Here is a 23,180-nt window from a genome sequence, read left to right on the forward strand (position 1 = left end):
GATTTAGAACAAATCCCTAATTCAAGGTAGGGCAATTGTGTTGCAGGATGCCTGTAAATGAAAACAGTGACAAGTTTTCACCAGCTCTGAAAGCCAAGCCTTAGAGGGAAAAAGCATTTGATGTGGTGTGTGCAAGGGAACTCTGGCTGGAGAATAGGTGAATATAAGGAAGGAAAAGAAATTTAATTTTATGAGAGAGGAAAAAGAAATACAAGTTGGAGCGACCTGATTGCATGGGGAAAGGAGAAGGAGGAATTAAATACATAATTATCCTCCTTTTCTATTTCCTTGCAAGCCAGATTGTTGGAATGGTGATTGTGGTGTCAGCAGTAATAAACATTCACTGTGCAAAGAAATTGAGTTTGACTTTGCTGTCTTCATTAGGAGGAGAGGATGTCCAAGCAGAGACTGTGGTGTTGTGAGGGTCCCCAGAACAAGGTGAGAGATGAGAATCTGACTACAAGTTCTCAGAAGGCTGATTTATTATTTTATGATATTATATTATATGAAAGAATGCTACACTAAAACTATACTATAGATAAAGGATACATCAGAAGGCTTCACAAGAATGATAAGGAAAGCTCAAGCTCCTGACTGACACAGAGAGTCTGACACAGCTGGCTGTGATTGGCCATGAAGTAAAACAATTCACAGGGAACCAATCAAACATTCACCTGTTGGCAAACACTGTCCAAGCCACATTCCAAAGCAGCAAACACAGGAGCAGCAATCAGATAATTACTGTTTTCATTCCTCTCTTCTCAGCTTCCCAGGACAAAATCTTGGGCAAAGAGAATTTTTCAGAAAATATCATGGTGACAAGAGACCACAAGGAGTGGGCAGGAAATAGGAGAAGTGTCCTAAAGAAATGCAGGAGTTCAGTCACTGGCAAAGACATGGAGATGGCACACAAAGGCTTGTGTGCAGGTGAAGTTTAAAGAGGGCAGGATATGAAGGAGCAGAGAATGGAGAAGGGAATCGCAGAGGCTGAGTCAGTGCCTCTGTGAAACAGGAAGAGAAGGATGGCAGCAAAGAGAGAGGACATGGTTGGAGACAGAAGGGAGGCAGAAGGCAAGATGTCAGAGAGCCCTGGTGCAGGCCAGAGCTAGGAACCAGAAACATGGAGCACAGGTCCTGACACTCATCCACACTCTTTGCAGACCTTGGTAAGAACTGTTTCAGCAGAGAGGACAGAAACCTCATTTGTGAGAGAAGGGAAATTTAGGTAAAGTTGCAACATTTCCACGATAAAGCAAGGGAGGAAGGAAGTTCATTAGGGCAGCTGGAGTGACAAGTGCAGCTTACATGACTGACACAACTCTGCTGAGGTAGGAGACTTGTAAGAAACCTTTTTCTACAGTGGGGTAAAGTGTAGACCTCCCCTTAGCTTCAGCTGTGCAGTGCCATGAACTGAATGCATGTTGTGTGAATGCTGATACAGTGAGTCCAGGTGGGATAATGAGCTGAAACCACAGCTGCCATTAAAGCTGGAGAGTCACAGGGCTTGGATTGGATAATGAGTCTCACAGCTGTACAGCTGCTGGGCACCAGGCAAGCCCAAGGAACCTGCCATGATCACCAAGAGCCAGCTGGGGAGCAAGGAGAGCAACACCATCTGCTGAGCAGAGCCTGCTCCTCATACAGCTCAACACACTCTCTAAAAAGTTAGGAAAGAACATGCATGCACATAGAATCCATTTTCTACAATTTCTAATTCTGCTTAAGGATGTATCCATGCTATCCATGTTTGAATTTATCAGCCTCACACCAAGCAGCAGGTGGATGCTGTTTGCCATGGCCTGTGACTATTAAAGTCCTGTCTTTCTGCAGTTTGCACTTCAGAATTGTTGCCAAGATCAGGTTAGCCCTGGTGAGCCAAATTAATCCCTGGTGTAACTCTGGTAGTCAGTGGATTTGTGTCAGGGTTGAATCTGGGTCCAATACAGAAGTGTTTTTTGGCAGAAGGAAAAGTAAAACAACAGAGGAATGAATAAAGCTTAGATGGATAGTCCCTCAGCTGTGCCTGGCCTTCTTGAAAGAAGTGTTTTCCTCCCATGCCCACTCCTTCTTTCCAAGGAAATGCAATCCTCTGGTTCAGAGGGCTGAACTGGGGGAGCCATGCAAGGTGCAAAAGGCAGTCCTTGGCAAGTGGGAGGTGATGAAGCTTTTTGAGCTGCTCCAGGGAGCCACAGTACCCAGTTCTCAAGAAGACATGGGAGGAGGAGCTTTGGGGATAGTCAGGAACTGCAGAAAGAGCTCTTTGGCCCAGGGAGAGTCTTGTGGGGTGCAAACACTGCTTACCACTTGAAGCCTGGTCCTGGCTGGCACACAAGTGGCAAATGTGAATTCCCTTTCCTCAGCAGGACTGGTACTCCCCAAAAATCAGCCTTGCTTAGAAAACACAATGGAAAATTGACCCTAGCGAATTCCAGTTAGCCAAACTGGAGGATGTACAGAAGCAGAGAAACAGCATCTTTGTTCAGATTGAGAAGTCTTGCATTGCAACGTCAGTGTCAGGTGTTGTGGTTAGTCTACTGCCCCCAGGGTGACTTCTGGAAAGGACATTTAAAAGTCTTTTGACAGTGAGATAAGTGCTTCCAGCAGTCCTGCATAGGAGTGTTGAACCATGCTACCATTGTGCCCAACCTCATTACAACCTGTTCCAGTTCAGAATGAAAAAAAAAGAAAAAAAAGAAGAGGTTTCACCATGTTAATTTTGAGTTTCTCTGTATAACCCTTTTTTCCTGATATACCTCACTCCATATAAATCTCCTCTAGTCTCCAGCAAATGAGGTCCTTGAGTCATTGTACATAGAGATATTACTTTTTGCATTTTACTCAAAATCATTCTGTGCTCTCTTGTGATGTTGGGAGCTTTGTTCTTTGTAACATCTACAATAAAATACACATTCATTTTTACCTAGTGCTGACCAGCAGCTAGTTAGCAGCTAGTTAGAATACTAGGAAAAGTATTTGGTAAAGGGAAAATCAGTCCTTGGACACAAATAGGTGTAAATCAAGCCCTATTTGCTCCAAACTGGGAATACAAGAACTCCAAGTGATGGGAGGAACAGGGAATTCAGATGAAAAGACCACATATAAAGCCTCACAAGCCCATATACAGGGCTGTGCCTCTGCAGGCCTTGCTGGACACATCCAGATGGCCAAGAAGCATTAACTGTTTGTGGATAACCTGGCATTTGAACACAAGTACTCATCTGTGTTTGTGACCTGCTCAGCTCAGCTGTGGCACTTCCTTTAGCTTTGCTCTCAGACAGAAGAGGACTAGTCCCTGCAGAAATTATTTTATCCAAGTAAATATTTCTTCTCAAGAAGGACAGTACTTCTGCAGAAAGCAGTATTTGCATCTCCCCTCAGAGGCTGCCTGAGCTGTGTGACAGGAGCATGCACAGCTTGAGGTTCACCTGCTTTGGTGTGATCAGCAACTCCCAAGCAAGTTTTCTGATTGCTCTGAGAGTAATTGCACTTGACATTTTAGAACCAGAACAGCTTTTCAAAAATAAATTGAGAAATCATGAAGAGGCCTGTGTTCAAGGGCTGTCAGACATGTGGTGGCAGAAGGACACAGCTCTGGGGAAAAGTAACCAGGGAGATCAGCCAAGCTTTGTGTGGAGTAGTTAAAGTTACTGAAATACCATGGAATAGCTGGGACTGAAAGAGGCTTCTGGGGGTCACTTAGTCCTTCCTCCAAGGGGGTTAAAGTAGAGCAGGTTTCTCAGGTCCTCCTCCACATCATCACAGGACACCTGCTGATGCTGACACATGCACCGGCCTCCATAATATCCACATTTTCTCCATCCTAATCAGAAATCCTCCTTTTAGAAAACTGTTCTATCTGGGCTGGCTTCATTTGTCTTGGCTGGTGCTCATATCCACAGAATCTGTGAAGTCAGGGGTCACTCCAGCTTGCACTATTTCTGGAGCCTGGGCTGGGGTGATGTCAGGCACGAGGTACCACAGCTCATTTCCATGCTGCCAGAAGAGATTTGCTTTTGTTGGCCTACATGGGGCCTTTCCAAGGGGAGCCAAAGTGGCTATGGAAGACTTCAGAGCTTGTCCACAGGAGAATTACAGCACCCTCACCAAGGAGGCTGTGGGTTGCTGCAGCTCAGCTCTGAGTGGATCCTTGTCCTCCTCACCCCACACAGCTCTTCTGCAGATCCCATCAAGTTCAATCAGGGGTGATCATTGCTGTCCTGATGGTCAGGGATGGTAATGTGGGAAATTCCAGTTAAAAGGGATGCAAAAGCTGCAGGTATTGTTGAAAATGCTCCCTAATTGTTTTGCTGAATAGGATAAAACATCTTTATGTTCTCAGTCAAGTAAACAACTGTGAAATGAGATTTTGGTTTGTAAAGTGTCTGAATCACCTGAAGGCACCAAAGCCAACCTTAGGGTGTAAAGCACCATCTTCTAAATATATTGGATGCTATGTACATCAGCAAAACAGCAATGGCTTTAGTAGGTAAAATGCTTTACCTTTCATCTAAGAGTAGTGGTTTTATGAAAAGTGTCCCTTAAAAGCAAGACTTGGTCACTATTTGACTAATGGCAGCACTGAACAGAACAACAAGCATATAGCCCCATCAGGCTAGACAGTAAATTTCCTGACAGACTCTTTAAATTAACACCTTAATAACGTTACTTTGGCATTATAAGAATCAAGGTATAGCATCAGAATTACTTAGCAAGCAGCTGTAAATCCAGGATGGATTTCTGGTCTCACAAATCATATTCCAGACTCCTGGGTACAGCACCACACCACTTAGCTACAGAGTGCAATTCTCTTATGTCCTGTTTGTCCCTGCTTGAGACACTTTGGCTCATAAAATGTGTGCATTGAGTTTTCTGGATTAAGAAAAAAGATGAAAGGATGTTTTTATTATCTCCAGCACACTTATCATGGCAGATCTCTGAACATTTATGTCAGTTTTGTTTTACATTCCTCTAGTCCTTAAAAGATAGCTTGTACTTTGAGGTGATTTTGGAGGCTGATGCAATTTATTACACTGCCATTTCAGCTGCCTTGCTCAGTAGAATAACCCCTAATTGCTCTGCATCCCCATCTAACTTTCTAATAAGATTAATTCTGTCTTGTGTCTTGCTACTCCCTAATTAACATGATTTGTCTTCACAGTCAAGGGCTCCAGGGTATCACAGCAAGCTCAGAGTCACTGCTCAGTGAATCTTACAAGTAGTTCATCCATCCTTCCACAAGCAGAGCAGATCCTCCTAGGGAGCTTCAAAGGGCTAAATTCATCTCAAGGAATTGATGAGAGAGACAGAGGAGGCAGAGCAGCTGCAGACCTCACTGGAGCTGTAGCTGCAGGGTTGGATCAGCCAGCAGGGCTGGGGGCAGAGAGCCTGCACTGCCCCTGGCATGCTGCTGTCCTGCTCAATGAGAGCTCCCTGAGATGGGTGCTGGTGGCACTTGATGAACCTCTGGAGGGAAGAGGCAGGGAGAGGAGTGAGCCTTTGATGTGGCCTCACACAAGGGATTCTGCATGCCCTCCTCCTGCTCTCTGCCTGACAAGAAAGAGCTGTCTGTGGCACAGACAATTAAGAATAAACTTCAGTTCATCACTGTATAATTGGCAAGAGCCTGTGTGGAAGCTCATAAGAATCCATAGGATTTTCCTCATTATGCTTCTGCTGTTACACAGTGTGGTATTTGTTGGATCCCCAGGATGAAGGAAGAATTGAGAATCTGACTCCATGTTCTTAGAAGGCTAATTTATTATTTTATGGTATTATATTACATTAAAGAATGCTATACTAAAGAATATTAAACTATACTAAAAAATAGAGAAAGGATACAGACAGAAGCTTACAAAGAACGATCATGAAAATTCATGACTGCTTCCAGAGTCCTGACACAGCTGGCTATGATTGGTCACTAAGTCAAAACAACTCACATGAAACCAATCAAAAACCACCTGTTGGATAAACGGTCTCCAGACCACATTCCAAAGCAGCAAAACACAGGAGAAGCAATCAGCTAATTATTGTTTTCATTCTTCTCTGAGGCTTCTCGGCTTCCCAGGAGAAGAAATCCTGGCAAAGGGATTTTTCAGAAAATATGACAGTGACAACACAGCTTTTACTTCCAGCATCCTTTAGAAACTGGAGGGATCAGAAAGCCAGAAAGCTTTTCTTGCACGAGGTTTCATGGCCTCTTTGAAATGAGAAGGAGCTCTCCCCAGACATTCTGCTGTTGAAGCTTCCAGGTTGGTCAAGTTTGGGTGAAAAGCCAGATTCAAATTACTTCTATATCAACAGCACAAAACAGAATATCTTGAGGTTTGTTTCTGGATGTACACCAAGAAAACAGAAAATTAATTTCTGTGAATAGGAGCAGAGTCTTATAGAGAGTCTTAAAAATAAGAGATGGTTTAGTGGATGATTATTTCTGGTTCCTTGGGTCCTCTCTCATGTAAGTCCCTGGCTCCTGCAGTGGGTGGGTGCAGAACAGCATGGTACTAGGAGAGCCATGGCAGAACATCCACACCACTGCTCCCAGGAGGAGAAGGGGACACAAGGTGGGATAAATACCTGGTTTAATAGTAGACAGTATAAATACAGAAAGTTCTGCATGGCAGCAGACAGAGAGAAACCAGCAGCAGAGACGACTCCATTAAAAAAGAGCTTTTAAATTGCTGGTAAAGTTACAGAGCAGCAGGAATGAGTCCACTTGGATCAGAGGAGGTCTCAGCAAAGCTCCCTGTGCTGTAAACAACAGTCGTGCCTTTTGTTCTCCTTAATGTCTGTTATAATTGGAAGCCAGTTGCATTATTTCTCTGAATGCTGGCACACTTAATAAAGATGCAAATTAATTAAAAATCTTCCCTCCATTCCATTAGTAAAGAAAAAAAAGCAAGCAGTGACTGGGAGCAAGGCTGCAGTGACTCAGTTGTTTTCACAGTGTGCCCCTGCTGGCAGCAGAGCCAGTGGCAGCTCCTTCAGCCTCCCTGGCTCTTCATTCCCTGTCTGACATGCAGGATGACATCTGTCATCCACTTCTGATGGACTTTGATGAGCTTATCTCCAGCAATTCATGTTCCTTGACTGTAGGTGGTAGGTATTACTTGTTACAGGTTTCCCATTCCCTATGTCTAATTCCTGTCCATGTAGCAACACTTCTCCCCACTTCTGGGACATCACATGCTCTCTGCAGTGGCTCACACTGTTGTAAAGCATGATGCAAAATGCCATTGGTGGTTCTGGGACCACATCATTTATCCAGAAAAAAAAAAAAAAAATTAAAAATCTGGGAATCAAGCAGGCACAACTTGCAAAGATAACTCAGCAAGTCCTGGCAGAATTCTGAGGTTTGCTCCACCACTGGATTATTTGGGGCCTTGCATTTGCTGTTCAGCAGAAACTCTCTAGCCTCAAATACTTCAAGCACACCCTTAATTTTATGCATCAAGTCAACAGAATTAAACCACAGGACTGGACTGGAAAACTTCACCCAAGGATTGTGGAATGTCTGGCAGTGGAACAAGCTGTACTTCAATCTCACTATTTATGGGTGGCTGCTTTTAAGTGTTCAAAACATTGCAGTGCTGCAGAGTAAAAATAATTTTGATGGGTCCATGTATAATTAAAGCTTTAGTAAGTCACTTCACCTTCATGGAGCCCCCCCCCCCCCCCCCATGTAATTTAAGATTTTGCTGTGTATTTTTAGCCTTGGAAGTCTGTGAAAGTTTGTTGCAGTCAAGTTTGGAAGTTTTAGTTAAAAAAGCTCTGCATTTTCAAAGAGTTAACTTTTTCTAGAGCATTAAATACAAGAAAAATCTCATTTTTGATGCAAAGGCACTGCTGTCTTACTTGCACGTGGGCTGCCTTCTGTAGAAGCTACACAAACACTGTCAAGTGTGCTCTGACCACATGACACAAAGCTCCTGACAACAAACAGATGCAGAGCTCAGTGCTGGAGCTACAGCCAGGTGCTCGAAAGCTGGGATCAGCCATGGGCACACGGTGCTTTGGGTTGTGCTGGTCATTTTCCAGGTGTGTAGGGAAAGCAGAGAGCTAATCCCATACACAGGCTGCCTTCTGCAGGCTCAGGACTTGGAACAAACCCTGTGGAGACAAGGATTGCCAGCTCTCCCTTGTCACTGTATATTTTTGTCCACAGCAAGGCCAAAGAGAATGGAGGGAGCCAAAAATTCCCTCTGGATGTCCTTCGGATATGGAAGGGGAAAATAAAAACAATGTGCTGGCAGAAGCTAAACAAAACATTTTTAATAGCAGGCCACAGAAGAAAAATTCATGAGCTGCTCTCCATGGCAACATCTAGGTTCTGTCACGTTTGCTGCCTCCACTCTCTCCTCCTTCCCTTTCTCCTCTCCTACCCTTGGGCTCCTGCTGTCCCTGCCCACACAGCTGTCCAGGGAACCTGGCATTTGCACCAAGGTGTCACCATGTCCCCTCCTGGCAGATCTCAATCTGTGGGATTCAGGTTGTTAATTCTAAGAGGGACCAAGTGTGGCAGTCACGTTCTCTGAAAAATCCCTTCACCCAGGATTCTTCTCCTGGGAAGCTGAGAAGCCTCAGAGAAAAAGGAAAACAATTCTTATCTCATTTGCTTCTCCTGTGTTGTGCTCATGTGGAATGTGTTTGGAGAGTGTTTCATTGGATTCTGGTGTGAGTTGTTTTCACTCTTTGGCCAACTGGGGCCAAGCTGTGTCAAGACTCACGAGTCATGAGTTTTCATTAATATCTCTTTAGCGGTGTGTAAGTATCCTTTGTGTATTCTTTAGTATAGTATTCTTTAATATAATATAGTATCATAAAGTAATAAATTAGCCTTCTGAGAACATGGAGTCAGATGCATCATTCTCTCCCCTTGTCAGGGTTGCCTGCATTTTCAATTGGCCTCCACTCCCAAAATGACTCTTTACAGCCCTAACTAGAGTATAAAAACAAGTTCATGGCTCTGAGGACCCAAGGATGCCCTGACCAATAGATACCATATTCACTGTTATACCAAGGCAAGGAGTGCAGTCCTTATAACCACTCCTGCACAGCTTTTTCTGACTCACACCAGCAAGAGCCTGCACATCTCATGAATTTTCAGCACATCCACAACATCTGCCTCACAAACCTGCCAGCACTGTTTAATGACAGCTAATAATCATTTTACTTAAGAACATTGAAAGACGCAAAGCAGACGTGTCCCCACACAGAGCGCTCCCCTGACACAATACAGGCACAGCTCATCCCCACAAAGCACACACTCATTAATTACATCTCTCTGTGATGATCCAACAGCCCTGCTCCCACAGACACCTCCAGTTTTGTTCCCATCTTTGCCTGTACTTGCCTCCAGCTGTGTGCTTACTGCAGCTTTGCTCCAGCTCCTGAGTCGTGATGTGGCCCTGGCTCTCCTCTCTGGGAGCAGGAAAGGAGGCACCATAGCACTGCCTTATTTACTCCCAGCACTAGCAAGGAATATCTTCAATGATTTTGAGGAAGAAATACTCCCACTCCCTCCCTGGCTCCCAGACTTTTTTAGGGTAGGGATTGGGATCATCATCATCATCATATCACCATCATCATCTCCACCTGTGGTCCCTGATTGCAGTAATTTGGGTTTCTGCTGTTCCTCCCCCTGCACCAGCTCATCAAATGTGATTTCCTTGCATCGGAGATATTTTTTTCTGGGAAGTTTCAGTACCTGGCAGTCAGTGGGAAGCCCACTAAGCTGTCTGCATGCTCAAGTTACTTGCACTTCCACCGTGGTCATCAGTGTCCCATCTTCCTCTGGCTCCAACGAGGCTCCCACTTCTGGTGTTCCTGAGAAGGTGCCATCACAGCTGGTCCTCCACATGAAACGTGCCAAGCTCTGTGTCTGACTAAAGTCCTTGCAGGAGTGCCCAGGATAGGCTTTCTTGTAAAAACAGGAGAGGAAAAACTTCCCTCCTGCAGCTTAAGGCATTCCATAACACTCAGATAACACAGAGGAGACTGTTCAGGACAGGCCATGGTCTTGACCTCATGCCTTTCTCCACCCTGGATGAGTGACTCAAACAACCAGGAAACCAGGGGATCCCTTTCCAGGGTGTGAGATTTAGCTCTAAAAGAGAAAAGCCCAAACTATCCCTCTCATACTATTTTTCTGTAGGCTGTGAGGCCAGGAACCAGCAGGTGATGCTCTTGGGAAGGCCCTGGCTGCCAAGATACCAGCAGACATCAGAGAGGGGACTTCATCCTGCATGACAAGGGACCAGAGAGGAGAGAAAGGGCAAAACCCCTACCTTTGCCCCTTCATTTAATTGTGTTGTTCTGCAGATAACACATCCCCTTCGTGTTCAACGGGTTAAACTGCTGGAAACAAGCAGCAGACTGGTGTAGTCTAAAAATACCCCAATTGTGCTGACAGCCATAGCAGGCAGAGGCTCCCAGGGACTCTTTTTCTATCCTAGCACCATGTGGGTGCCCTAGCTGGCTGACACTGCCCCAAGTGAGATGAGTTTGAAGAGCAGGATCAGTGTCACAGCCCCTCACAGCCTTGCTGCACATGATGTCTTCACTCCCTGCCTCCCAGCTGCTCCAGAAGAGCAATCATCAGCTCCCACCCAGCCCTCTGCCCCTGGTACTTGCTGCCTTCAGGTGAACAGTTCAGCCAGGTGATTGCAAGGGGCTGAACAAACAGACTCATTAAAAACAGGGCAGGACATCTCCATCACCTCCCCTGTGTCCACAAAGAGGCTGTATTAATTCATGATTTAGAATAAGCCCAGATTTCATTGCAGTTTGGGTGTTTTCCATGGGGAAGATGGAAGAAATGCTTGCTATAATTTACTTATGTTATACTGGCATAACTGCATGGGTGTTCAGTTTATATCTGCTTGAGGAGTTACTGGTTTGTGATTGCTGGTTGCACTCACACCCTGAGACCTTTTGGGACTGCTGATTTATTTGGCCAACATCACCCCAGCAGCTGGGATTCCAGGTTTAGGATTTCCTGGCTGTAGGGATTCAAGTGTCTGAGAGGGAAATGGTTCAGTGCCCCAGCTCTGAGGCAGCCAGGTGCTATCAGCAGATACAGCTTGCTTGCCTTCCTTCTCCTCTTCCTCCTCTCCACCTCTCCTTTTCCAGATGCAAATAATTCCATATCTGGCAGTGTGTAACCACTGAGGGGAGAACATCTGCTTTGGCAAAAGCATTTAAGACTCTTACTCCTGCTTCACATTCTCAACCATATGTGGAATAGAGGGGAAAATGCTTCCATCCCATGCCTGCTGGCACAGCCAAAGTCTTGTGTTCAAAAATGCCAGCAAGCTCCCAAAGATTGGCTCATCATAAGCAATAAAGAAAATCACTGACACTGGAAAAATGAATTGGCTCCTGTGAGTAGGAAAGTGGCCTGAAGAGGAGTCAGAAGTCAAGGTTCAGGAGATTTTAATCCCAGTTTCTGTATCTATTCCCAGTCCAGAAGAGGACACTTAAATGCTTTGTTAGTTTTATTCCTTTCTGAATAGGACTAGACTTTAGCTTAGTCACTGTGGTATTTAGGGCATTAATTGGCTAATTCAGCACCTTGCTCTAAATATCTTAAAAGCTTCACTGGAAAGATTCGAAGCTGGAGTTTAAGAATTATTACTCATTTTTGACCTTTCTTTGTAACACATCTTGGAAGAGTTAAAGGTTAGGCAAGAGGGGAAGATTTTCATTTTAAAAAGAGACAGGCATTTCCATTTGGCAAGATTTTGCATCCTGATGAGAAAACATAAACACCCAGTCTCTGATCTTGCCTCAATCCATATTTAATCTCAGAGAGTGCTTTGGTGTAATTTTGAAGACAACACTTTCAGGAAGCAGGAGGGAAATATTCCAGGCTTCCTTCTGCTTTGATAAACTATAAAGAAAAAAAAAAGGTGGGTGAAGCAGGGCAGAGATGTCACATAATCCCACCCAGGGGACACAAGAGACATGGAAGACAATGCCACAGAGCAAAAGACAGCTATGGGGAGACTCACACAACATCCTTTGGGATTATAATGACTTTCCCTTTCCTCTCTGCAGACCCTTTTGTTTTGTGGATTTGGGGATGAAACCCGGCTGGAGGAAGCCCAGGGGTGGTTCTCATGCAGAAGATGCTGCCCTTATCCCTGGCAGTGATGCTGTGCCCTGCTGGGGCAGGGCTGTGTTCCCTCTGCCCCAGCAGCACTCCCCTCCATGCCTACTCCATGCCCAGATCTGGCAGGGGCCACAGGGAGGGGGTGAAATAAGAAATCGGATCCAGCCAGCAGCAGGATGACAGGAGTTTTAGGATGACAGGGTTTTAGGAGCTGGTGGAGTGTTAGGTAGACACTGGAACTGAAGCTTGCAGAGGGTGGCAGGATTAAAAATAGGCTGTAGCCAGCCTTCCCCAGCATCTCAGCTGTCTGTTATCCTTGTGACCCACTAAGGAAGAGGCAGCAAAGACAGCGATTCTCTCTTCCACCTCCCCGGCAGTGCAGGACAAAATGGTATTTTGCTTCTAACCAGATGGTTCTGCTCTCTTGGTCTGATAAGATTTACTACAAGGGTGTAAACTGAGTGTTTTGTCCCTGTTTTCAGTCCAGCCAAGGGACTCCCACCTTCCCTGAGTTCAACAAGGCACTCGTGCACTGAAGATGTACTCATTCATTCACATCTTACAGGCTGTTTGCAGGCTTCCATCCTTTCAGAGGAAAAAAGGCAGTTTTTGTAGAAACCATCAATTTAATTCAAGATACTGATGAAAGAAGGCACTTCACAGAACTGTGTTATCCAACACAATCAACGTTGCACCTTGGTACTTACCTTAACAATGCTGTATTTGTTTCAGAAAGACCCAAAGACAATTCATAGTACTAAGAGGTGTTGAAATCCATACTTAGAAAAGGTGCCTGAACCTCCTGGCCAACAGCTCATATTTTAGAGGAGCCAGGAACTGCTTCTTCTGCTCCTTACCCATAGTGTCTTTCTTCATGTTGGTTGTGGGACAGACAAGGCTTCCCTGAGCTGTCAGTTTCAGCCAGCCATGAGCATAACATAGCAGCTAAAAGTAAAAAATCTGCCTCGTCCAAGAGCATAAATTTAGGAAGAATCTTTGTGAAAGGCTGCTGAGGTGTAGGTTTTTGGTTTTTCCCCCAGCTTTAATTTTCATACATCAACAAGATCCTTCATCTGAAACATTTTAGGAAGTTTGAAGTGTGGTTGTAAGATTTGTAAGCTGGTCTCAAGCAGAGCCAAGGGCTGCCACACCAGGTCCCCTGGCTCCAGCACTCTAAGAAGTTTAGCTACTTCTGCTTGGTAAAACATGCCCTCAGGTATCAGCTTGTGACTGGGTGTGCAAAAATTGTGCAAAAATTCAGTGCCACTCCTTTTTGTGTGTGTGTGTGTCTGCTCCTTCTAGAGCAGGATTTGTGCATAGTAACAGACTGCCAGAGCATTAGAGATCCCTAGAGCCAGTCTATTGTAAATGCAGGGCCAGCAACGAAGGCAGGAATGATGAGGAGGACTCCATCTTGTCAGAAGGCTAATTTAATACTTTATGATACTGTATTATATTAAAGAATACTATACTATACTAGAGAATACAGAAAAGATACTTACAGAATGCTAAAGGAATAATAATGAAAACTCGTGATTCTTTCCAGAGTCCTGACACAACTTGGCCCCAATTGGCCAAAGAGTCCAAACAACTCACAGCAGAATCCAATGGAACAATCACCTGTGGGTAAACAATCTCCAAACACATTCCACATGAGCACAACACAGGAGAAGCAAATGAGATCAGAACATATAATATTCATTTCAATATTTGTGAAAAGCCAATCATAAAATACTCATTTCTCACAGGCTCCATCCCAGAGCCAGCCTGAGCAGGGCTGAAGGGGGTGAAGGGTTCATGGTGCCCACATCTCCCTTCTGGGTGGTTCTAGGGTGAGAGGCTGGGGCAACACGTCTCTCCTCCCTGTGCCAGTGCAGGTTTGGAGCTCCCCGGCAGCCCCAGCCCCTGGGGACAGCTTTCCCACTCCCACTCCCATTTGAGTCTGCGTTTTGTTCACTTCCCTGCCCTTAAAAAAAATACAAATTTGTTCTTTGTCATTGTGAGGTGTAAAAACGAAACATTTAGAAAGCCCTGGGAAATGGGAGAAGTGGGCAGGGCCCTGCTCTAGTGTCAGCTGGCTTGGTTTGTTTTTGCCATATTCATTTCAGTATTTGCGAAAAGCCAATGATAAAATACCCATTTTTCTCACAAAGCCTTGGACTCAGACATCAATAATTTCCCTTTGTTAGGGGCGATGATGATTTTGTTATGTTCAAGGAGTGCTTTTCTCACCGTGCTCTCCAAGCACCGGACGTGAGGCGCTGTGAGGGGAGGGCGGCGCTGTGAGGGCAGGAGGTGCAGCCTGGCTCCCGGGGGTGCTGCCTGGCTCCCAGGGGTACAGCCTGGATCTCAGGGGTGCAGCCTGGCTCCCGGGGGTGCTGCCTTTGCCTGGCTCTCTCTCAGGGGTGCTGTGCTGCTGTGTGTCCCCAGGCACTTTCGTGTCGGCCTTCACCGTGCTCTGCGGGGCCCGCACCGACCTCCCCGACCGGCACCGGTGCTGCGTCTTCTGGCTCAACATCGCCGCCGCCCTCATCCAGATCCTCACGGCCATCGTCATGGTGGGCTGGATCATGAGCATATTCTGGGGCATGGACATGGTCATCCTGGCAAGTAAGTGCAGTGAGCTCGCCCTCCTGACCTCTCCTCTCCGTGGCAATGGTGCTGTGTCCCAGGTAATGGCCCTGCGAGCCGCTGGGCTGCACTGCAGGGAGGAAGAGCCACGGCATGGGCTCTGCAAGTCCATGGGAAACGCAGTAGGCAGAGAAGTTGCTGGGAGGCAGTGGGAATGGGCCCTGTGACATACCTGGGAGAGTCTCCCATCCCACCACATGGGGCAGGAACTTCCTTGTGTGAAATGAAATGTGCGGGAAGGGGGAGCGCTGTGAACTCTGCTGTCTGGAGCCCCTTCTGCCCTGGTCACACCCATTTGAACAAGAAAGCCCTTTCTCCCTTGTGACTCTGGCTGCAAATCTGTGGTTAATGAGACCTTCTTGCTCGGCCAGTTCTGCTCCCAGGGCCCCAAGCCCTGGGGACTCTCCTGGGGACCCTCCTCTTCCTCCCCAGGATACATTTACCCGTTGTTTTGGAGTATTTTTCCATGTTTCAGACAAAGTTCTTAGGCTGAGCCAGAAGTGTTTTGCTGCTCCTAGAACGACGTCCCATACACCCTTTGAGCTGACTAAAACATTCGTTTAAGGAAAGAAGAATCCTTTTCCAAATGTTCATAATTTAACTCACCAGTTAGTAGATACTACCAATCCAGAAGACAGGCTCTGTAACTTTCATCTGGTAGAGGCTTTCAGTGGTGTAACAGTTGTGTCATATCTTCTATATCCTGGTGCAGAGGATGGAGGTGACAGCCTCATCTCACCTCCAAAGCCAGAAGAAACACAGAGCTCAGGGTGCTGGTGGCATCTGCAAGACCCCACTCCCTTTCCAGAGGCTGATGGGCAAGTCCTCAAACCAGACAGGTCTGAGACCTTCAGGCTGACAGGAAAGGCAGTTCCCAAAGCAAGCCCTTCTCCCAGAGACCATCTTATGGGCAGCTTTTGCCTTTTGGTTTGAAGAGGCTCCACTTTGTCATCTCTGCTGATGACCACTGTGGCTGCATGACAGAGGGAGAGAGAGGATCTCAGGAAATTGCCAGAAATCTTCCCAAAGACAAAATGGATGAAATCGAAAAAAAAAAAAGAAAAAAGAAAAAAAGCAGGAAACCAGTGCACATTTTCAGCTGCCAAACCCAGGGGTTAAAACCTCTCACCAAGCCACCTGCTAATTTCTGAGCCAGCTTCAGTTAAGGCAGTCCCCATGCAGAGCAAACGATGGATATTAAAAACCTGAACATGTGCAAAGCAAAAGCTTTCCTCAGGATGAAGGCAGTACTGCTCTTTGCTTTACCCTGGAAACTACCACATTTCCTTCCAGATGTACCTGCAGAGCAGGTCATTTCTGAGGCTAAATTGTGAACTGATGTACCTGTGTGATGTGTCTTCAAGAATCTGCCAGATTTGTGTGTAGTGCAGTAAGTGCATGTTCACAACCATCAACTCTTGTGCTGTTCCTCTGTGGGGCAGCCCTTCTTCTGTCTGGACCCCACTCTGCAGGTGTGGGGAGAGCCAGGAAAGCATCTGTCCTGACAGAGAACCACCCCTGAAACTGCCTTGCTTTGCTCCAAAGCCCTGCTCTCCAGCTAGAGGGGCTGGTGCTTAGGAGGGTCTTACTGGGAGGGTCTTCTCCAGTTTCACTGTTGGGGAAAACCATACAGCTTGCAAGTTTCTCCAAAACACTCCTCCCCACACCTGGCTGGATTCCACCAGTTTGGGAGGCACAGGATGGATGAGCAGCATGTGGTGGGAATGCCCAGGTCAAGAGGTCCCCAAGGCCAGCAGTATTTCATCCCTCTGGTGCTAGTAGAGAATGGTAAGAGGAGTTACCATGTCTTATGTTTTACCAGCAGCAGCCCTTGGCAGTTTCTTGCCATCTCATTAAATAGCTGCTTTTAAGTTTACTTGCCATGAACAGAAAGTAGTGGCCAAATGCAGCTGCTCTGGATTGATGGAGAAGAAAAGAAAAACCTTAATTGAAACAAAGAATGAAGTTACTGGTTGCTCTTACCTGTGTCAAGCAGCCCTGTCAGACCCAAAGTGGTTGGTTCTTGTTATGATATTTGAAAGAAGAAATAATAACTTAAGAAGGAAACCATGTTTCTAATGCAAGAAATAAGACATTTAATTTAAGAACACTGCCAAGTTTCCTTTGGTTGAGTTTTGTTTGCATGCAAACCATTGGATGCACTGAACAGAAACCGTGCACCACTGCAACTTGAATCTGGGTGCAGATGGGAAATAGTTAAAAAAGTGTGAAACCACTGCCCACCTCCAGTTCCCTTGCCTTGAAATGGCTGATCCCATGTGTCCCTGTGAGGGTGCCAGGCTATTTGGATGGGCTAGAGGCAGGACACAGCAGGCCCTGTCTAAGCTGGTGAGGGCTAGCAGTGAGCAGGAAGAGGGTGGGAAGCAGCTGAGGATCAGGAACTCCACTCAGGCTTTCCCTAAGGGATAATCACCTCACTCCCTGTTCCTGGGCCTGCCTCTCTGTTAGCTGGTAGAGACTTGGGAGGGAGTTAGAACCACAGAATCATAAAATCACTGAGGTTGCAGAAAACCTCCAAAATCATTGAGTCCAAGTCTTAAGCCATCACCACCGTGTCCACCACTGAGCCATGTTCCCCAAGTGCCACTTCCATGTGCCTTTTGAATAGGAGACTCCTTCCAGCTTTTCATCTTCTAGTGCTATTTCCCAGGCACGGAAAGGGGGAGTCTGCTCTGAGGATAATGGCATACTGTCCTTAATGAGGGAAAAAGGAGAAGAATTACAGGCCAATCAGGTATGCTTCAGTTCCTGGAAGAATTAATCAAGTAAGTGACTTGCACTCATTTAGAATATAAAAAACAGCCCCACAAAGTCACCGTGGGTGTGTCCAGAGGAAGCTGTGTCAGACTGGCTGGATTCCCTTGGATGGCAGAGGAATTAATTTCGTGTGAGGTGGCAGCAGTCAGCCATCCCTCCTAACCTTCAGATGCTGACCCTGTCTCACACAGTGTTCCTACCAGCAAGCCGGGGGGACGTGGCCTGTGTGGAAATGCACTTGAAGATTTTCCTCTAAATGAATTTTCTCGACCTGGAAGAGATTAAGAGAAGTGTGTTGAAAGGTCCTTCCTGAATGCAGCTCTCCTTAGTGTTTTCATTTGTGGCTGAGGATGGGCTGGGGAAGAGGCTCCCCAGCTGCACACCTGGCAGGCACAGTGAGGGCAGTGCCCTGATCCATGCCAACCAAAGAAACGGTCTGGAAACAGATAGTCCTACTCAGTAGGGACAAGCCCAGGACTCTACAGAAGGACTAATCAACTGCATAAACACACACTAGGGAACAACTTGTTTTTCAGGGAAGGACGTGGTGGCTGCAGTGAGTCACAGGCAGCACAGGGGGAACATTGCTGCAGAGGGAATGAATACCACACAGGCACATGGGAGCAGGGCTTGTAGGGCTTGTAGGGCTTTTGCTGACTCCATCACCTTTCTCTGCATGCATAAAGCTGTGGTGAGGCTTGTGGCCAGCTTTGGAGGCTGTACTTCAAGTGGAAAACCTGGAGAGAGTCCAGAGAACTGTAAGACAGTAATCATGCTGATGATGAAGGTGTTCAGTGGGCTAGTAAATGTGAGAGGGCAGTAGTTCACCCTAAGACAGACTTGAATAACACCATGAAGGACCTGTGTGGAAATTAGAGGACATTTTTTCTTCCAGAAAGATCAAAATGCCACAGAGGTGGCATGGCAGGATCTGCTCTCTCTGTCCCTGGAACACCCCAAGAGTGAGCAGACCCATGTCTGCCAGGGACAAGGTAGGACACAGCAAGAGACTGACTGACCTGGGGGTCCTGTCCAACCCTCATCTCCTCTAGGCTGCCCTTTATCAGGATAATATTCCAGAAGGAAGATAAATTGAATGCAGTTTTGCTGTCACACTTAATTACTTTTGGCAGCACCCCAGCACAGGGCATGTTCTCTGCTAATTTAAACAAATTGCCAGCTGGCCCCGCTGGGCACCAGAGATATCTTCTTTAAGCAGCCAGATGGCTTTGGGAACTGTCCTCTGCTGTACCTGCTCTCTGAAGGCAAAGGTAGAACTAGGGAGCACTTAATTCTTCTGCCAAAAAATGGCTGGGCAGCACTGCTGCAGTGTGCTCTCCTGGAGCCCCTGGCCAGCTCTGCGGGGACAATGCACAGAGCTGAGGCAAACCACAGCTAATGAGCTGGCCAAAGCCAACTGCAAAACAAGCCTCCTAAGGCTTTCCAGGCACAGCTCCCTTGGCTTCAGGCACACCTTGTCCCCAGCCCACATCTTCATCAACCCACTGTGCAGAATGAAATTTCCAGGAAGTCCCTGCCTGCTCAGAGCTGGGTATAAAAGGCTGTGTGCCATTTCTTGACAGAAATACCAGAGAAATAACATAATGTCACACTGACGTGGCACAGGGGACACAAGTCAGGGACTGTTTGTCCAGGCATTGTTTTGCCTCTGCTGAATGCAGCCAAGAAGTCAAGGCTAGTTTCTGAAGGAAGCCGTGGTTTCTGAAGGAAGCCCTCCCTCAGCTCTCGGCTCTGAATGAACGGTGTGCTTGGCTGCTTTGGGTTCACTGGATGGAGACTTCGGCTGACTCTTGGGGCTGATTGCCAGCCAGCAGTGAGAACTCACCTGTAATCATGCCACCCTCATCACTCCTTTGCTAATTACCCTGTTCAGACCCTGCCAGAAGCAGCAGCAGATGATTGCACAGTCACTGTATGCTCTGAGGGAAAACACCACCAAACCTCTCTGCTCTGCAGGTAACACTGCTCTCCTGGCAAGGAAAGGGGAGCAGGAGGCCCAAACCAACCAGTAACCCTACATGAGATGAAGAAAGTTCCAAGGACAAAGTCCCTGCTTGCACTTACTACACTTAAGAAAAAAAAAATCTAAAAAGAGCTGTCCCCCAAACTAGGCCTGAGGAAAGTAGTTAAAATACCTTTTTTTGCAGTTTCTTACCAAATGCAGCAGTGGAGCAAGTTCTTAACACATTGTAGGAATGCTAAATAGCCCCAGTGTTTGCAGCACCCAGACAGGCTGAGGCATGCTGTGGTTGTGAGTTACCTTTGGGCACAAGCAGTCTGAGCAGGGAAGCTGCCAAAAACTCTTCAGGTGTAGTTTTCCCACCTCTGGACTGTGAATGGTATGCCATGAGCCCTTTGGGACCCTGTGATGTCTTGTTTGATGCCTTCCTTCGGTGGCTCAATGGCACAGAGGAGAGAGTTTCTGGGAGCATTGCTCAGAGGTGTTAGCCCATCCGGCCTGCTCTGCCTGGGGCTGGAAAAGCAGATGAGGATTCCCCTGTCTTCTTGAAACAAGAGTCCCAAATGGAATGATCCACTTCAAGTACAAGGATTTAAAGAAATGTTTAGCCCTGGTGTGAATGTCTGAGGGTAGAGCAGCTGTTCTCTGTTTACTCTGCAGCCTCAGTTTGTTCATTCTCTTCTGGTTCTCCATGTGTTTCAGATATATCGTCTACAGTTACATTTCTCCCTCTCTCTTTCTTTCATGTTCCTTTGCCTCCTTTTGTTCACCATCAAAGTCTCACAAGGTAAGTTTGTTTCTGTTCTTCCTCCTCCTCCTCACACTCCAAGGCAGTTTCCCATGGAGAGCAGCGAGCCTCGGTCGGGACAGGACACCTGGAATTCACTTTGGCCAGCGCTGCCCACTCCCAGCCCAAGTGCAGCCTTTACATGTGTGTGTCCACTGTGTCTGTGTCTGTCCTGTGGCTGCACAGCCCCAGGGATGCTGGAAATCTTCTCACAGCATTGAAATGCCCCTGGGGATGCCCCAAGGGTAGAGTAGAGCAAGAGTTTCAGCATGGAGAGCATCCTGAAGGCACCTTCTGCATGAACCCAGTCCCAGAAGGACAGCCTGTGCACAGACTGGGCTCCCTTTGCCTCAATCTTACATGCAGTGGTTTACAGGAGACGTGCAACTTCCAGTAAACTTGATTAAATCAGTGACTTTGTGCACAGGCCCACTTAATCCTGAACCCAGAGCTGTCTGTTCTGCAGAATTGCACCTCAGTTTTATTACAGGCATAGTAATGTAAAGCTGCTTCATACAGAACAGCTAGTCCTATGCAAGAAATGCAATAACTATTTTCACATATAAACTACTTGATAAGTTAAGTCTGAAGTATTGTAATTAACAAGTTCAGCATAGGACAGGTCATTTTTCTGGCTTATGGTCATGTAAAGAGACAGGCTTGGCCACTGTCACTTCCTTCCAGCCAGTTTCAACAGTGACAGCCAGACTTAAAGGATTTCTCAATCTTAATTTCCTTATAACTCAATAAAAGGCATGGCTGTACAAGTAAGTTAGTCTTACTTTAGATAAAGATTTAAGGCAGGCCCCACCTTTCTGGTCCATAGGGTTGTTTGGTTTTTTTAACTCTGCTCCCTAAACAAATTAAACCAATGCCGTAGACATGCCCAAATTACAAGTTTCCAGCCAGCTCACCTTGCCTTCAGAGCTGACTCACACTTAAAACATAAATGTATGTGAAATCATCATTTTGCCCCCTAGCAAAAGCTGTTTGAAAGAGATGAGAGACTTTCTGTTCAGCTGCACACAACAGGCAGAAATTCAGTTAAGTGTCATTATTCTGTCCCTTGTGCTTGTTTAGCAGCAGGAGGTCCAGGCTGCCAAACCTGGGTGAATGTGTGGGTTTTTTCCAAAGTACAGCAAAGTTCATTCGCTGGAGTCAATTCTTAGTTCAGCAAAAAGTCCACTAAAGATAGGGGTTCTGGCACCTGCTGGTATTTTATATTCAGTTTTTGTAAGGGACTTACAAAAGCCGAACATAAGGGTTAGAAAGAATATTGCAAAGCATAAATGGAAAAGTGTTTGAAAAGTTAAGCATTCTTCTGAGATATAAAATTTCAGACTTCTTTGAAATTCAAAATATAGAAATGACAAGCTACTTATGTTACTTAAGCTAAGAAAAAAAAAATCCAGATTTAAAAAAGTTTTTTAGTTGAAAGATATTGTGGTGGGCACTGCAAGTAAGGGCAGTTTGCTTCTTTAATCAGGAGATTTTTTTGCATTGATAAAGTCAGAATAACAAGCTTCTCTTGAAAGGAAAGTGGGGAAAGCCTCTGGCACAGTCTTTGCAGCCGCTCAGGAAAGCGTTAAAAAAATCCAATATTTTTCTCATCATCCTGTACTAGCACAGGAGCTGCAGGGGCTCTATTGCCCTGCCCTAGCCCTGCCAGGGGATGAAGCTGTTCCCTGTGGGATTTGCAGCCTGCCCCCAACCACTGTGTGCAGGACAGGAAATAATCTGAGGCCCCAGGAGCCCAAGGAGCTGTGACAAGCAGCAGGACAGGCTGCTTGAGCCCTTGGAACATCCTTGTGGCTGCAACACAGTGGGGACCCCAAGGGCTTTGCTGTCTTGGTTGGGAAGTGCATCAAACCTCATGGCCACAGGAAGAGGAAAGGGCGTGAAGGAACAGGGATCCTGGCAGTTTCCTTGGGTTTGCTGCTGAAAAGATTGGTTCCCTCCAGGCCCACTGGTAGGCTGCTGTGCCCTAACAAAAGCACCTGTAATTCTGCTGGGCTGGAGCAAAGCAAGTGCAGAACCAGGCAGTGAGGATATCATTAGAGGCATCCCAAGATCTGTGTTTGACACTTCAGCCTGCGAGTCAAGGCATTCCCCTTCTTCTCCAAGAGGTGTTTTCTCACCTGTGCAAACTGCAGCGCAAATTGGTTGCTACTGGGGAGTGCCATCAGCAAAAGCCAGCAGGGGAACACAAAGATGGGTAGAGGAATGTTGGGAAGGATGAAAGTTTGACAAGAAAGTCTCACAGATGTGTGTGCTTGGCAGAAAGATTTTTGAATGTAGAGTCTGAAGAAGGAATAGAAATTGAAGCAAGTTTTGATATAGAAGAAAAGAATTGCTGAGCCAGTCTTACTGGGTAACCAAGGAGGCAAAGGGTCTGTTAGTTAGAAGGGGGTTTTATGACTTAGAGCAAAGGATAAACCCACCTCAAACAAGATGTTTTTACCAAGCAGAAAGATAGCACAGGCAAACAAGTCAGCAAATGTTGCAAGTAGAAAAAAGGTCTCAGAATTTTCCACTGCAAGAAAACTGAAAAACAACTTCTGGCTTAAACTGTAAGGTACTAACTTTTAGTGATTGGAGAACAGTAACATGAATATGGTAATTATAGTAGTTATGATTGGCTATAGATAAAAGTTAAGGTATAGATTGGTTCTTCTGTATTAAGATGCTCAACAAAGGAAAGTATATAATGCATTGTAACCTAAGCTAAGGGTCTCCAGGCCTGCCTGCAGCTGGAGCTGACAGCTGTAGGCACAGGCTCTGTCACCCACCACCCTGGGCTGCTGTAATGTCTTGGATGGAATAAACTGCATTTTGGAGAGCCCCTGGAGTCCCACATCTCTCATTCAGGCTCTTACGGAGGAAACCAACCTCCT

General features: G+C 46.2%; 1 protein-coding gene across 3 annotated transcripts in view; it reads left to right on the forward strand.

The window, feature by feature from the left end:
• STUM (stum, mechanosensory transduction mediator homolog) overlaps positions 1-23,180 on the forward strand; it is a 48,382-nt gene that overhangs the window by 18,891 nt on the left and 6,311 nt on the right. For all 3 annotated transcript variants that reach the window (XM_059840707.1, XM_059840704.1, XM_059840706.1), the window contains exon 2: positions 14,540-14,719. In XM_059840707.1, the coding sequence (XP_059696690.1) occupies positions 14,540-14,719 (180 nt within the window). The remainder of the gene's footprint in view (positions 1-14,539; positions 14,720-23,180) is intronic.

The sequence above is a fragment of the Haemorhous mexicanus genome, chromosome 3, assembly GCF_027477595.1.
Source record: "Haemorhous mexicanus isolate bHaeMex1 chromosome 3, bHaeMex1.pri, whole genome shotgun sequence".
In the NCBI taxonomy this organism is placed as follows: Eukaryota; Metazoa; Chordata; class Aves; order Passeriformes; family Fringillidae; genus Haemorhous; species Haemorhous mexicanus.